Source organism: Thermobia domestica, chromosome 3, assembly GCF_964235325.1.
Source record: "Thermobia domestica chromosome 3, izTheDome1.hap1.1, whole genome shotgun sequence".
Lineage (NCBI taxonomy): Eukaryota > Metazoa > Arthropoda > Insecta > Zygentoma > Lepismatidae > Thermobia > Thermobia domestica.
In genome coordinates this window covers 83,968,888-83,985,228 of record NC_137456.1, presented here as the reverse complement: position 1 = coordinate 83,985,228, position 16,341 = coordinate 83,968,888, and the positions used below count along the sequence as shown (strand labels likewise).

Sequence of the window (16,341 nt, the reverse complement as noted above, 5' to 3'; positions counted from 1 at the left end):
TTATCTAAGTAACAAAGTTTATTGCGTTCCGGGGTGACCGCAGCGAAGCGGGGTGAACGCTGCTAGTCCCTAATATTCCTAAGAAAATACCCCACAAGCATTCAGAATTATCTAATTGTGTACGTTTCGGCCAAAATATTTAATGTCTCCCTCAGCAAAATTTACCATCAGAAAATTATATTCATAAAAACAATGTGAGAAAGCAACGTAAGTGAAACGAGAAGGGGGGGGGGGAAGGATTACGAAGCAATTTTCTTTTTTAAATTAATTATTGTAGGTTAGCTACATAGAATACCAGTTAATGCTCATGAATACTGAGAAGGTATAAAGGTAATTTTATGAAAGATAACTGGAATTATCAATAAATAAATAAACATAGGTCTATTCAGAACGAGAAAATCAACACAGACAACGTTACTTTTCTAAAAGAAACTGTGCTGATAAAGGCAATCGATTTTTTCCTGAAACTTTCCCAATTGGATAATTCTGGGTGCTTCCGGAGTAGATAATTTCTTACGAATATTGAATAAACATCTTATTAAATCAAGCAGAAATATCAAGTATCTCAGTTATTGAAATTCAGTAAATGTCTGCTCGGACTTAACGATCACAGAAAAACAATGTATCTTTTAAAAAAAAATCATCCGCCACACAACCACACGGAGGAAAATGTCAATTCACGGTTCGAAATCATTACTGTCTGATAATGGTTCAATATGTTTGGAATACTTGAGAGATACGAAATTTAAATTTAAAAGCGTAGTCTACTTTCTATTATAATCACGAACACAGTAACTTATATCCTACTCTCACCTGCCCACAGAAGTACGTAAAAACAATCAACTTAATTTCAGTGTTGATGATTCATTATTAGTGCTGCTTCACAAATCAATAGTAATAAATCCAGTAATACGAAAAAAAAAAAAAAAAATGACGTCATCTTTCGATTTCACCCCTGCTAATGATTCACACTGCCCCGACAAAGATGAATCATCTATAAGCGTGAAAGAACGTTAAAACAGAAACATCACTGGATATTTTTCATGTTGGAGAGAACATCACACTATTTCAACTAGAATAATTAAAAAGTAACGAAGAAAGTTCTGTTACTTTTTCACCCACCACCTTTGAACATCGTTACCTAAGACGTACCTCGAAGATCAAAAGTAGTCCCCATTAGCATCAACGACCTTCTGCCAACGTTTTGGAAGGCCATGGATTTCATCGCGGTAGAACTTGGTGGCCATGAAGCGAAGAAGGTTTCACGTGCATTCTGCACCTCTACTAGGGATTTGTACTGTCGTCCCCTAAGGTGCTTGTCCAAGGAATGGAACAGATGATAATCAGACGGTGCAATGTCCGAGGAGTGTGGCAGAAACACAAGTGTCTGCTCGCGTTGCCATCTGGTCTGGAGTCAAATCATGTGGGACACATCGCCCCAACTTATAGTGCTTCCCAAGTTGATGGAGGTATGCTGAATGGTATCTCCACTCACACTGAATTGCAGTCCCAGCTCCTCACATGTCTGGCCACTGTTCGCCTCAATTGGTGCCTGAAGATCTTCATTTTGTACATGGGTTGGTCTTCCGGCACGTGGTACGTTTTCGAGTTTCGTCATCGTCGTTAAACCACCACTGCACTGTCCGCGTAGTCACGACAGCATCACCAAAGGCCTGACATATCTTTCGTCCCGCTGCAGCGGCGTTTGACCTCAGTTTGAATTCGAACAGCATACACGCCCTTATGACTCTCTGTGGAGATTCACTCTGTCCTCACACAAGTTCTCGGTGTAACTGAACTGCCACAACCACGTAGTACGTAGGATATACTCACACCAACAACTGACCTTCGCCTTATCTCCATTCGCATTCAACTCACGGTGTGAGGGCCAACTGAACACAGACCTCCACAAAAAGCGACATAACTTAGTTGGTTACCTTTATAGTTCGCACCATCTACTAGTTCCCTACAGTATTCTATTTTTATTCTTTTGGTGGGAGGGAGCACAGTGGCTCGGTAGCAGAGCGCTAATCTCTGGCAGGAGGGGTCCCTACTTCGATCCTCGGTCACTCGAGTATGTAGTGGACAACATTGCGTCCACGGTTTTCCTCGGGTTCTCTCATTCCTTCCCACATTCTAATCCCATAATTCTTCTATATGCATTCACTTTCGTTAATCATCCATCCTCTTTAGACTAAAAAGCATAAGCGCGGACGTAAAACTAGAGATGTAAAACTTTTCATTCATTTCTCATCATCGTCGTCTCCTCTAGCTTACACGGCAAATCATGGGACTTAGAACTTAAAGATTTCATATCATTCTTGTACGGATGTATTGGGTTCGATTTCCGGTGAGAACTTAGTCGTTCTGTACGTTCACATGTCTTTCAATGATTATCTTCACTATACACAGCCCCAAAGAATTGTTCGTATGCAATGAGTGTGGTGGTGTTAAACCGTGAAGACAAGTGATATGTGCAAGTAAATTTATAAGAGTCTATGTTGAACGTTTTAAAGGTCTTATAATGAATTATGACCATGAGGAAGACTATCGACGTATAACATTTCAATAATTTTACTTTTAGGGGTTTGCAGCTACCGCTGAAATGCATGCTTTTCAATTTGCACACGGTTCCCACCCAAATTAAATAATAGAATTCACCCACCGCTTTTATGGTCCAAAATATTTCAATTTCGCAGTCGGATAGTTTATTTAAAATACGCCTACCTTTACTGACCACAAAACGCTAATGAAAACCGTCTGGTGTTGGACCCTAAGGCGTGGCGCGGCGGTCGGTAAATTACAATGGAATAATTAAACTTGCCCCGTTCAACTTTACAAGGCGAAGTGTAGGGTCAGTGATTGTAATTATGAGACACCCCTCACTGATCTTCAACCACTGTAGGATAAATATAAATTAAGAGCACTGGCGCTTCTTTTTTTCTTATTTTTTGTTTTTTTGTTAATAGACTCATTCAAAAAGATGTCTTGAAATGTGAAATCCTATCATTAACTTTTATATCTACTCGTGCAGTAATATCACTGTTGTAAAAGCAATGGGTGTTGGTGGAAGCCTGGTAAGTCAGCAGTAATAGGTTAACTTGAATTTGTCCCTTAGGCTTTTGTTTCACAGTTACAAAATCTTTTGTTGTTGCATCTCTCATCTTGTTTATATGGAGGATAGTTATGAGACGCATGCTAGATTAATGTATTTGGGAAATAACTGGAATCTGTCTCTGTACCCTAGTATGTTAAATTTCAAAAAAACTGTATTCTATGGTTTAGGTAGTCCTTGTTTCTTAGTAACGTTCAAAGTTGTAGACCTACATTATTTTGTTGAAAATAGCCTAGGCTGCATATCAATATACTAAAACATAAAGAAATAGAAGTAGCCTAAGTTGTTTTTAGTGAATAGCCTAGAACTTGGTCCAAATTTGTTTCATAAGCCTGTTTTGTAACCTGAAACTACTTAATATAGTCTATAGCCTATTACAGTCAATTCACAAAAATATTAGAATAACATCAGTAGCTATTTCCATTTTCTTTATTAGTTACTTTTTTGTAACTCACGCCAAATATTTGTATATCTTTATGTAATAAACACAAAATAACGAATACTACTCCGTCACACACTTGGACTCCTTCATACCTCAATATCACACACAGAAAGCTGGGGACAACAGGTGTCTCATAATTACCCTTTTGGAGGGAAAATTTGACATTTACTCATCAACTTATGAGATAATAGGCAATTTCCTGGCAGCAAATTGTTACTCTATTGGCATCATAAACTGCTGCTAAAACTAATGTAAGCTGAATAACGTGGAAAAGTGAAATCTCTCTCATAATTATTCTCAATGACCCTCACACAAGAAACACAAAGAAGAATAATAATAAACTGAACTTCTTTTGATTTTTATTTCCTTCTGATAAGTGTCTTCTAGATTTTCAACGTTTCATAACGAAACTCTGGCTTATTCACAGTTGGACGGTGTATAGTGCGAGGTGATATGCGTTCCTAGATAGGAAAGCCAATTGAATAAGGTGGACGCTTAAGAGAAAATGGAACCAAGTCTACAGAGATGCTTACTTGTATCTTGAGAGTGTGAAACTCTCAGAACACAAGTAGCCACCTTGAGCCACCACTATGAAATGAAATGAAATCTTTGAGTTTTACGTCCCACGATTATGCCGGTTAGGCTAAAGGAGACGGTGATGATGAGTAATGAATGAAATGGTGGAATGAAGAAAGTGGGAGAAAACGGGAGAGCCCCGAGCAAACCCACGCACACGTTTTGTCCACCACAAACATTACGTGGCGGAGGCTAGGATCGAACCCGGGACCCCAAGCTCCAGAGGTGAACGCTCTACCACTACTCTAGATGTAGACCGTAAGGTCTTCCTCTAATGTAAATCATATGTGTACACAGAAACAGTATTAAAAGTGTGGTTTACTACAACATAACTGCAATACAAAAGTACCTTGTTATAACTACCCAACACAGGTTAGTGAGTATTTTTCACGTTTCCTTTATGCACATACGCACCTACGGACGCATCACCCCGCGAGCTCACTAGGTTCGTCCTGCTCTGAGCCGGTATAGATGCAATACCAGCTTGTAGTAAGAAGTTAGTGTGATTTTCTTTATGGGCAATAAGTTTCAATAAAATACGAAGCCAGGAAGCATAAGGACATAGGGCTATAATGAAGTAATTTATTAACTATTATATTTGTTGCACCTCTCAACTTTACCTGTGCCCCATTGGGTATTAGCATATAAACAAACGAAAATAATGTGTGGAAACAATAAGGATACTGTTTCCATGAAGAAATGTAAATTTTACTGTTATGTACATTTGACCCTATATCTTTAATCTGAACGTTTACTTTTATCTGGGCAAAAACAACTACTACTGCATTTACACATTTCCATCCTTGATTATTTACGGCAGTATAAACATTACTGAAATTCAATATACCGGTATTCTTGATTTCTCACATTACCGAAGGTTAAGTGCAAGGCAGTAATTTACAGTATATAACCTTACATGCAAATACAATCAGAAATGGAAATTCGTTATTGGGTGCTATTCCAGTTTGAGACACCACAGATTTTTAAAATTTATAGAAAAAATATCTAATATTACTTCGAGAGGGAAACATAAATAACCAAAATATATGGGCGTTTTACCAGTGGCATCCATAAAATGTTCAGAGACGTAATCGAAAGTATGTTTCTTACCACGTAGTATTATGTAAGAAAGCTATGTTCAACTGAATTCCTATGCGAATACAGCGTGTTAAGTCATTATCCGTAACGATTCAAGTATTCAAAAGTACCTTGCTGGTGCAGATAAGGAATACGAACGCAGCGTGTTTCCACTAACACTACTGGATACCCACTATCACTGACGCGCCCACTCTCTACGGACAAACTTTGCGTGAGCTCACCTTCGCCCTACCCTGACTTGTGTTAGATCAATTTCTTGCTTTCAATGGCCACCTAGCACAAATTGGTTTGCATCTTTTCACAGTCGTATCTCTGGCATATGTTCGCACGGTGTATCTGTGAGTCTACCAATAATGGTTATAAACCCTTCTAAAGAAAATCTGTAACCAAGAATGCAACTCCTCCCACTAGTGAATTTTTAAGCTCGTTATCACGGCATGACGCCGTAGTCTAATACAGCAATGGACTTAAAAAAAAAAAAAATAGCGTTGCATAACCTAACAAAACAGACAACTGGTAAATGGCAATATAAGAACTGTTCCCTTTTCATTGAATAACCTTTTTCAAGTACATCACCACGAATCAAACTTCACCGGTCAATTTTTCACTCCTTGTAGTATTGTTACCAACGAATGAACATCTACCTTAGGATAGATACCTACATGATGAAATTACAAGTACCGCCTGTGTACAAGGGCCACGAACTACAATAACTATTTGTACGACCCTTATAGTTCCAAACCTTGCACACGCATACACAAACTCAGAAATTAATAGATTAAACCTGACAAAAATTCTCCGTGACCAGTTGAAACCTACTAAGTATAATCGTTCCTTCAACATCTATCAATGTAAACAAACAATTGTTCTTTTTAAAATTTATTTTTAATTTTACTTATTACTGTAAATGTTAACTCAAAACACATGAGGAAGACATCAATTGTATAAAAGTATTTATTTATTTCTCGGTAGCCAGACCCTATTAAAAGTTTTGTTTAGGAGTAAATTGTTATAGTATACTATAATTAGTACCGTACATTGTTTACACACATTAAGAGTACATGCGTTCCTTCACAGAAATATTAATTTTATTTTTTAATGAGTTGATAACTTCCCAGACAGAAACACGTTGGCACTGACATCAATGTTTACGCAACGAAACGAGTCGTTATTACCTTTTTGCTCATAAACTTACCCGTCTAACCCTTTTCTTCATTATCCTTTCGGCTGCATAAACACGATCTCCCATTGGCAGCTCCATCTTTTCGAAACCGTAACCTAATAAAAGAGACAGAATTTACTCTTGAAAGAACCCTTGGACAGAAAAAAGCACCTCTGCCAATCACACACCAACTCTTCACAGACACAAACTACCAAAAGATCGAGGTATTACAAGATGAATTATCGTAATAACAACTTCTCAGACACTTAAAGCACTCGTCTACACAACTGTCACTCCGCGTTCTGGAACGCTCCGAACTGAAAAAAAAAATACACTGCACGAATTTCTTCACACTCAGAACTTGAACACAGAGGTCCTGCCTGGTTCTCTAGCTAGCTCGCTGCTATACAATCCCATCCGTACCCATAATACATTGCTATGACGTCAACAACGCTCTTTCCTCATGCCGACGACAAGCGAAAATACACGAACACGATGTAAGTAGACAAGAAGCGGGGCGCAAGGGGACAAAAAGTGTTTTTCGTTAATGCCATGGGTCAATAATACAAACTACGTTTTTAAGTTTTATTGGTCTTATATTAACTCCTTAACTTTAAGCACATGAAAATGCTCAGAACTAAGTATTGAAGAAGATTTAAAGAAAATATACATTATGAATGTGTTTTACTTTAATGATGAACAAAAAATATGAAGCGACTTGCTCGAGTCGCAACGGCTGACTACATAAACGCAAATTGAATTATAATGAGTTTATATAGATACATCTGCGACTATAGTATATGCTGGAAAAATGCATACAGGAGAGTACTATTAGCCGAGTAAATAATAAGACATCATAAACGGAAATCATTTAGTTGTATGACATATTTTGTTAGATAAGCGGACAATAAGTTAATCTAATTACTTGCCGCAAATTTTGGTTTTTCGCAAGTTTCTTTTGTTATAGAGCAAGTATTTCTCTATTCAAAATTGTCCATGAATTGTAATATTTCTTTTCCTCTCTCACCTTTTGCTGTACTTTTGATGTCATTCTTATTTATAGAACTCCTTGCCAAATAATTGTTCTATTCAGTTACTTTTCCTCTATTGAACTAGCAACCTCCAGTATTGTTCGTTAGTGTCATTGCCAGGTGCTGTACCTCCGGAACAGAATTGAAATAATATTTGGTATTTACTGAACCAAGTAATGCTCAAACAAAATAAAATAATTATTTTATTTCCAATATTGTAATTACTGCGAGTAAAAATGGAAACTTTCGAAATGTGGATGTGATGAAGAATGGAGAGAAAGATCTTGATCAAACTGAAAACGAATGAGAAAGTGTTAGGAATAGTAAAGGATAAAAAAAAATAGTTTTAGTTGTGATTTAAAAGAAAAAGATAAACTTTGTGGCATTGGTTGAGAAGAAATTGTAGAATGAGGGACGTGATAGAGTAAGTATGGTGGCAGGAAAAAGAAGGGGTGAATGATGTTTTAGTGGATGAATAGTATCAAGGAGAAAGCTGCCACATCGAGATTGAAGAGATTATAACTGAAGACCGTGCTGCACGGGACTTTCTCAGTTTGCGGCATGTGATCTGGCAGAATAATGGCATAATACCTATGACAGTGATAAGTGTAATATTAATTGACATGTACGCATTTTTAGACTAAAAATTTCCATTTGCGTACATTTTCCGAAGCTCCCTCATTTGTCTGCATTTTCTAAAGTGAAATGCATTGTCAATTCAATTTGGACATGTAATGATATATTTTATTATTTGAATTCAAAGAAGGAATTAATTAAAAAAAAAAAACCTCAGAACTACTTAAAAATATGAACAGGTAAAGTCGACATGATGCTATGCAAGTATTTTTGTTTAATTATTGTTCATATATATTAATATTTTTTTAAAAAAATAATATATTAAAAGCGAATTTGAAAATAAAACTTATTATGTCAAAAGTTAATGTTTATATATCGAGTTAGCTAGGTGGAAGCGTATCTGCTCTTTGGTATTTCAGAATGTGGTAACTGTTTATAGAGTGGTACAATATATCGATCGAACTTTTTCTGATATTTCGATATTTTCCATCTAATACAGTAAAAATGGAAGTGATTGTGTTGAAGGATTGTATCACCCTTAATCAGCTAAACCGTTTGAATCTTTCGTAAAATGAAATCCTTCAGTTTTATGTCCCACGTTTATGCCATATAGGCTAAAGGAGACTCTGATGATGAGAAATGAAAGTGTATCGATTAACTTCTTGTTATATTCAGCCCACAGTCCGTGTAATTTTTAGATGTCAGCACGATCAAATTACATTAAATTAGACACGTCACTTGTAACAACATTACCTTTTATTCTCAAAATCCTTTATGAAACATTATTCTGTTGTCATAGACAGGGGTGCCCATCCCCCCCAAAGCTGATGGCGCACTCCCCCCCAAAACTAATAATCTCTTCCCTCCTCAAAACTCAAGTCCTCTAAAAACAATTGCCCAGTGTAGCAGTAGTTTTTCTAGTACTAGTAATTGTTATTTTTGTTGTTGTTTTTATTTCCTGTAGTAGTATTATAGAATGCTTGTAGTAGTAATAGGGGCAGTAGTAATTATAAAAATGGCATTACTTTTATTAGTAGTCTTGGTAGTGTACAATACTAAATATGTTCTATAAGGATATTGAAGGGTATAAAAACTTGTACACACTGTGTATGGCACAGGTATTCTTTTTTTTTTTTTTTACAATTAGTAGTATTATTTTTTTTCTTTACAAAATATTGATATAATTCCCTTGTACATGAAAAGTAAGACGCAAGTTACAAGTTATTGAGTTTGATACCAAAAGAAAATGTTATCCTCGAAATTAGCCTATAAAAAGAAGCGATATCCAACAAAAAACATTCCTGTAAAAGAACCAAGTACGAGTGGTCTTAAAAGTCTTCATCCCGGAGAAATTAAAATGCCGCTAATTTTACAGTATTTATGTGATATCTTCAAATAGATAAAAGATAATTGAAATGTGAAACAAGAGCGCCCTAGGCAATATTATTTTGCGTGAGGTACCGTTATCACAAGTCACCTAGTGGCTTTATGTTTTCAGCTGTTTAGAAACGCGAAAATAAACGCCGAAATTCAAAATGGCTCGAAATCGAAGGCAGATAAGTTAGTCGTGATAACGGTTTCTCATGTAAAATGATATTGTCTAGGGCGCTCTTGTTCCACATTTCGATTATCTTTTATCTATTTGAAAATAATACATAATTAATGTAAAATTAGCTGTATTTTAATTTCGCCGGGATGAAGACTCTTAAAAAGAATTGAAATCACAAAAATAGGCGCCAAGTTCTGGTGGACAACAGTTACAAACACTCACTGGCTCACTTCAAATTTAGATTTTTAACTTGCTGTTGTCTGTATGGTTACCACTAGCTCACAATTATGTCAAACTACTTTATAATTTTCACCAGACAACATAGGCAAGTTTCAAATCTAAATTTGAAAGTGATTACTTGAGTGTTTGTAACTGTTGTTCACCAGAACTTGGCGCTCATTTTTGTGATTTCAATTCTTGGCGCTATTTTAACCGATCTGGGCGATTCTCAGCGTTACGCACGGGACATTCGTACACAAAAACTGCTTTTTTTAAACAAAAATGTACTTTCAAATAAAATAAAAAGTATGTCAAAATTAGGGGGGGAAATTATTAGTGCATAGTTAAATAAAATGAAACACACAAAACAATTGCAAAATTGAGTTATAAGCCAAAATTAAGCGTTACGCACGGGACTCAGACAAAAAGCTCATTTGACAATCTCAATTTCATTAGACATTTTCTGCGATTTATGGCAGCATTTTAATTTTATATGTCATCACTTACGTTCTACGTTCATTCTTCTTACTGTGCATTATAATTTTTAAATTGGAAAATATAATTTAATTAGCTTCACACTATGTTTTCTTTTTTGACTCGCCGTTACGCACGGGACGTTATGCACGGGACAGAAAAGTATGCAATTGTTTGGTTGTTCTAAGACTGTTATTATGCAATATCCTTACTTAAGAGATTGATATTTTAAGATTGACATTTGGACATTAACAAACACAAAAAAAATTGCATCCATAATTTAATTTAAATGAATTAAATTACATTCCAAAGTATTAAAGTCGAACTTTGCTAGGCAACTCGCTTAGTGTTATTACCATGTCTTTAGGGTATTTGTCTGAGTGTTGATTGGTGGCGTTCAAACCACATAATGTTGTACAACTGTTGAGCTGCTCAATCCTCTGTACTATCTACCAAACGTTGAGTCGTTTGAACTCTGCCATTATCAGGTGAAATGCGGGAAAGTGAATTGAAAGGAAGCAATTGGTTTTTGGTTATTTGGTATGATTGTTTGTTACTTCATAGTGAAGATTTGCTTTAGTGTGAGTTTTTTATATAAGTAATATGGATTCACATGGAAGCAACTATGTTCCAAGTAATATTATCAGTGATGAACTGAATCGATCAACGAAAGCAATGAGTGGCGCTGAAAGGGCTAGAAAATTTAGACTTCAACATAGCAACAAGATGAGACTGAAAAATAAAGTGAGAATGCAGCGTTATAGGCAAGTTAAAAGATTAACTCTTTTCCTCTCATGTTCCTTTTGCGAAACTCAATCCGCATTGTTTCGTTGTTGGCCTTTTAGAAGAGAAAAGCACTCTAAAATGTGAAGAAGAACAAAGTAATTCAAGTTAGATTGGTTCAAGGAAAACGAAAAGAGTGCCAGTGTATATGATAATATATTCACCAAATGATGAGAGCGACATTAATTCAGAATACAACTTTGAAGACGATGTTCATAATGATATTCCAATCCTTCAACTGTCGGGCTCAGAATGGACAATATTAGAGCACGTGTATTTCTCCTGGTGAAATTTGATTGTGGTTCTTCCAGAAATAGGATTAAATATCGGTATGTATGTGTGTCTGAAAGTGATGTAGAAGAAGATGGGGACATTAGAGTTACAAATCTGAAATGCATGGACAACAGTTGTACAAAGTTTTGTTTTGATGAAAATAGCAGATCTTATGTCTCATTTGATCAAGTTTTAAATATACTTCAAGCACCTAATTTTCTGATAAAGGGTAAAAGAATATAGTAAAAAGTTGCGAATCCATTTGGCCCCTGCAAGACTGTCAAAACAACTTAGATACCTACCTTTCTAATGAAAAGAAAAAAGTGCGATTTACCATGATAATTTATTTTTAAGCTTCGTGGTAAATGTTCTATGTAACTTAACGTAAACGTTTTTGGTAGCTATGTTTAGTTATATTTGATTTAGTTTCTCTCAGCAAATTCATGTTTCTTTGAGTTAATATAAAAGTTTATTCTTCACTGTTTAATCTCAATAACAATGAACACGTATTGAAATCTTAATAACTTAATTTTATTCACTTCCTTGAATATATCTGTAAATGTCCCGTGCGTAACGTTACGCACGGGACAACATTTCTATCCCTCATGAAATACATAAGGAGGATAATAAAGAAATTTAATGAGTACCACTAACAGGCTAATAATAATTCTACTTTGGAGCAAAAGTTTCAATACTTTATCTTCTATAATTACAAAGGAAACACGAAAAATACATGTTTTCCGTTACGCACGGGACAGCAAAACATGACATGAGAAAACTACGATTTTTGCCTACCAGAATCAAACATTAATTAAAACAAAATTGTCAATTTTTTGCCAAAGGTCCACTTCATGTTTTTTGCTATTGTTCATATAATTACAGATTTAAAATTTAGTTTGAAAATTATTTGAAAATTGAGATATGTGAACAGTATTGAGCATGGTGTACAACAGATAAAGTTTGTGTGGTCAAAAGCTAGTAAATATATTTTACAAAAAGATTTTAAATGTCCCAGTATATAGTTACACTATTTCTTAATAGAAAAACATAAACATCATAGTTTCAAATTAATTTTGAAAATTTACTGACAACGTACCACTTGCCAGAGAATCGCCCATCTATTGTTCGGTTACGTTTACATTTATGTATTTATTTATTTATTATGGACGACATATAATACGTAACAATATTCCGTTACTACTTGATGTATAATGAATGATCATATTTTCTGTGGTTTTCTATGTATGTGAATGTGTGATTACATTTTCCAGGATCTGCCAAAAACGAACAACTGCCTAGCTGGCTTCACTCTGTACAATACATGGAGCTGAATATATAGAATACTACTGGAGCGACCTCTCACGGAAAGTCTGTATTGTACACAGTGATGCCACTTTTGAGCTGGTTTTCAGTTTACCGCAGGCCCTGGAAAATGCAATCGCACAAACAGAAAACTATACAAAATATTATCATTAATTCATTTATTATACATCATGTAGCAATTGAACAGCATTACTTATTAAGTGTCGTACATGGTATAAATAAGAAATAAATAAATGATCCCAGCAGAAAATGGGTAAATTACCTACACAAAGCGATAAACCGACCAGCCCATCCTTTTATACAGCAACTTGCGCAGTACTTCATTCATAGAGTTTCTAAGCAGGGGCAGGGGGATTCATTCTCGAGATTAAAAAAAAAAAAATCGCATCGTGTTCCAATGTTATTCTGACGACAGCAAAATTACTTATTCGACATTAGAGTAAAATTCTTCCCCAATTTTTTTTATTCCCCCCAATTTTTTTCTCGATGGCACAACTTGCGCCATTCATTCCTCCTGTGGGCGGCCCTTCTCTCTTAAAACGAACCAACCTTTCCTTTCATACGGCTACTTGCGCGGTACTTCATTCATCGAGTATCGAAGCAGGGAGTACGGGGGTTTACCCCGGAAAAATTTTGAAAATTAGCTTCTCAAAATCATGTTTTAATGCTATTGCGACAGTAAAATTGCTAGTTCAAAAGTAGAGTAAAATCCCCCCCAAAATTTTTCTCAATGGCGCAGCTTGCGCCATACATCCCCCCTGTGGGCGGCCCTGGTCATAGAAACCAAGGAAACTAACTATCTTCTTTTTAACAACTCACCTATCTGATTATCAATATAAAATCAACAACATATTCTATTTTCTTCTTCTTCTTCTTCTTATCAAAACAATTGTGCACTTTTAAGCGCCGTTGCCCAAAATAACTACAAGGAAATGGAAGTAATTTATCGCAAAGATATATAATATCGTAGTAAAAGAAACGGTGGAATGAAGAAAATGAGACGAAACGAGAGACCTCCGAGAAAATCTACACATACGGTATTTATCCACCACAAAGCCTACTTGGCGCGAACTGGGATCGAACTAGGACCCCATGCACCAGAGGTGAAGGCTAAGACGTTTGAAATGAACTTGGGAATATAACTATCACCTACCTCGAACTGGGTTGTTCTCATGTTGCTTTTACAAGTATTAAAATGTGTATTTTCAGGGGAATATAGGAGGGTTCAAAATTTATTAAAACTCCTCGTTAAAAATATGCGGACATGTACCTCTACACTTTTGAAAATTCCTGTTTTTGGTATGGAGGATGGAGTACATTTTCTATATATTTACAGCACACGGGAGAAAGGCTTATCAGTTGAAATGAATTTTGAAACATAGGCTTATAGGTCCTCTACCTTCCGTAAGCTGGGGTTTCATCGTGCCAATTTGATTAAAGGGCGTATCGTAAGGGAGATAAGACGTTCAAAATTTGAGCCCAAAAAAAGTATCTTATGGACGCTTCGTCATTACGCTTTCATTGAAGTGCATATCCTAAGGGCCAGCGCCGTAACTTAGATTTTTCTTTGGGGGGGGGGGGGCAGTGTTTTTTCTAATTTTTGGGCCCCCTCTTTAGATCATTCTCTTACTCTTTGTGAGACCCACGGAGCCTGTGGGCCCTCCACGGCAAGGTCTGAGGGCCCGTTAGTTACACAACTGGGCCCGTTCCATGACAAATTAATTAAGGAAACAATATTAACAAATCAAAAAAACATACTAATAAATATTATTTCTAGGGTCCCTAATGGTAGACACTTTTTACTGAAATGGACCCACGACTTTTTTTTGTTTTATTTACCTTTTGTGTACTGTTTTGTTTATGTAATGTAGTGAACCTGTTTGATGCTTCACTTATAATTTGATGTTCGTGTCCGCATATGGAGTAAGAAAATTTTGTCTTAAAGTGGGTCCCCTTCGAACGGCGGGAAGCTTCCCGGGGGGGGGGGGGCTGTTGCCCCCTGTCTCTACAAATTACGGCCCTCTAAGGGCGGAAAGAAGGTTTAAATAATTTCTATAAACCTATTCTTATCCGTGCAAAGACGAGATATTTAAGACTTTTTTTCTTATATAACTCACAGTTGTTGAATGTTGCCTTATATTTGTAATGTACTACTGTATATTACATAGCTGTGTCACATTTATAATTTTCTTACATTCATACTCTTTGCAGTAGAACGTAAATTTAAAAAAATCGAAAACAGGATTCGAGCCTATACTAAAATGAATTTACACGCCACTCCATTATGCTAGCCACTACACCAAGAAAACTTCACGCTAGAAGTTGTTTATCTTTTTATAATATTACCTTGGCGATCTACACCCCGTAGAAGCATGAATTTTGTATCACCCAGTAAGCAAGATTTCGATTTCATTTGTCTTTTTTTGGGGGGGGGATCATATTTTATGCTATTTATACGTATGGTAATTACGTATTTACTTGACGGTAACGTCCAGATAGTCAGTATTTCTACTCTAAATGATCATTTTACTCCGTAGCAGAATGGAGGGAAAATAGATTTTCCTGTAAACACAGATCTGAGGGATGTAAGGATCTAGAGCAGTGCTATTCAACCGGGGATACGCGTACCACTGCTGATACGCGAAGATGTTTCTGGGGGTACGCAATCCTAAAATAAGCATATTTCCAATATTTATTGAATTATCAAAATTGGAGAAATTTGTTTTCTTTCCAATGGACAATTTTCGAGATGACGTCACGTGCTTCTAATATTTCCAAATAATCGGTTAACATTTGCTTCATAAAGTCTCAGAATTTGTTTTCCACACGCATGAAGCCATTTTTTGAAACCATTCCACAGTTTACGAAACTTGACAAAAAAAAAAAACACACAGTTATGTACTTTTTAGTCTTTATAATTACATCTGAATATGCGCATTAAGTTTAATAAGTTAATTTCGATTTAATTTCTTTTAGACAACTTCAGGGGTACATAATTGGATGTCGAACTGTGTCTAGGGGTACGCGAGAAAAAAAAAAGGTTAAATAACACTGATCTAGAGCTTTTTCTTTTTTCTTTTCTTTTCTTTTTTCTTTTTTTCTTTTCTTTTTTCTTTCTTTTTCTTTTTTTTTTTTTGAAATTAGGCTTTTTTCGCCGTCTAGGTTTCTACGACTAGAAGTGTACTCTATTGTAGATAAGATCAGCAGGTGCCCTTTAGTTGAACGAAGTTACACAATTAAAAATAACCTTTACATATGAGTATTTTTCTCTCTCTACACAAAAGGAAGAGAGAGAATCATCTTCCTCTCTCTCTCTTTTTCTTTCTAAACTTCTCAAAAGATGAACTTGTGTTTTGTATTCATATTTTTAGTGCTGCAATATTTTGATACTTTCGATATTTTCCATTTTTCGATATATTGATCGTGCCTTTGGCGTGGGAGACCCGGGATCGATTCCCGGCGGGAGCTCATATGGTTCGGATTCCACGTTAATCAGTAGGCCCACGTCTCATATAGCCTCGCTGCTGAACGGGACGTAAAACTCAAAGTCAACTCAACTCAATTCGATATATTGATCGAATTTCGATATTCTGTCAATGTCGGTTTTTCGGTATCCAAATCCAGATATCGCACTGCCCTAAGGTCTGGATATCGATAGCATTAAGTGATACTATTATCTTTCACAAATCAACATTTCTGAATTAAGAATTATATTGTACT

At 35.9% G+C, this 16,341-nt stretch overlaps 1 protein-coding gene across 2 annotated transcripts in view; it reads right to left on the bottom strand.

Annotated features, from left to right (window-relative positions):
• The window catches only part of Pc (chromodomain protein polycomb), a 36,019-nt gene extending 29,189 nt beyond the window's left edge, over positions 1–6,830 (bottom strand). Inside the window, exon 1 of one of the 2 annotated variants that reach the window (XM_081751192.1) lies at positions 6,427–6,830. In XM_081751192.1, coding sequence (XP_081607318.1) covers positions 6,427–6,492 — 66 coding nt within the window. In that variant the 5' untranslated portion in view covers positions 6,493–6,830. The remainder of the gene's footprint in view (positions 1–6,426) is intronic. The other variant, XM_081751191.1, reaches the window with a different exon arrangement.
• Positions 6,831–16,341: the final 9,511 nt, after the last annotated feature.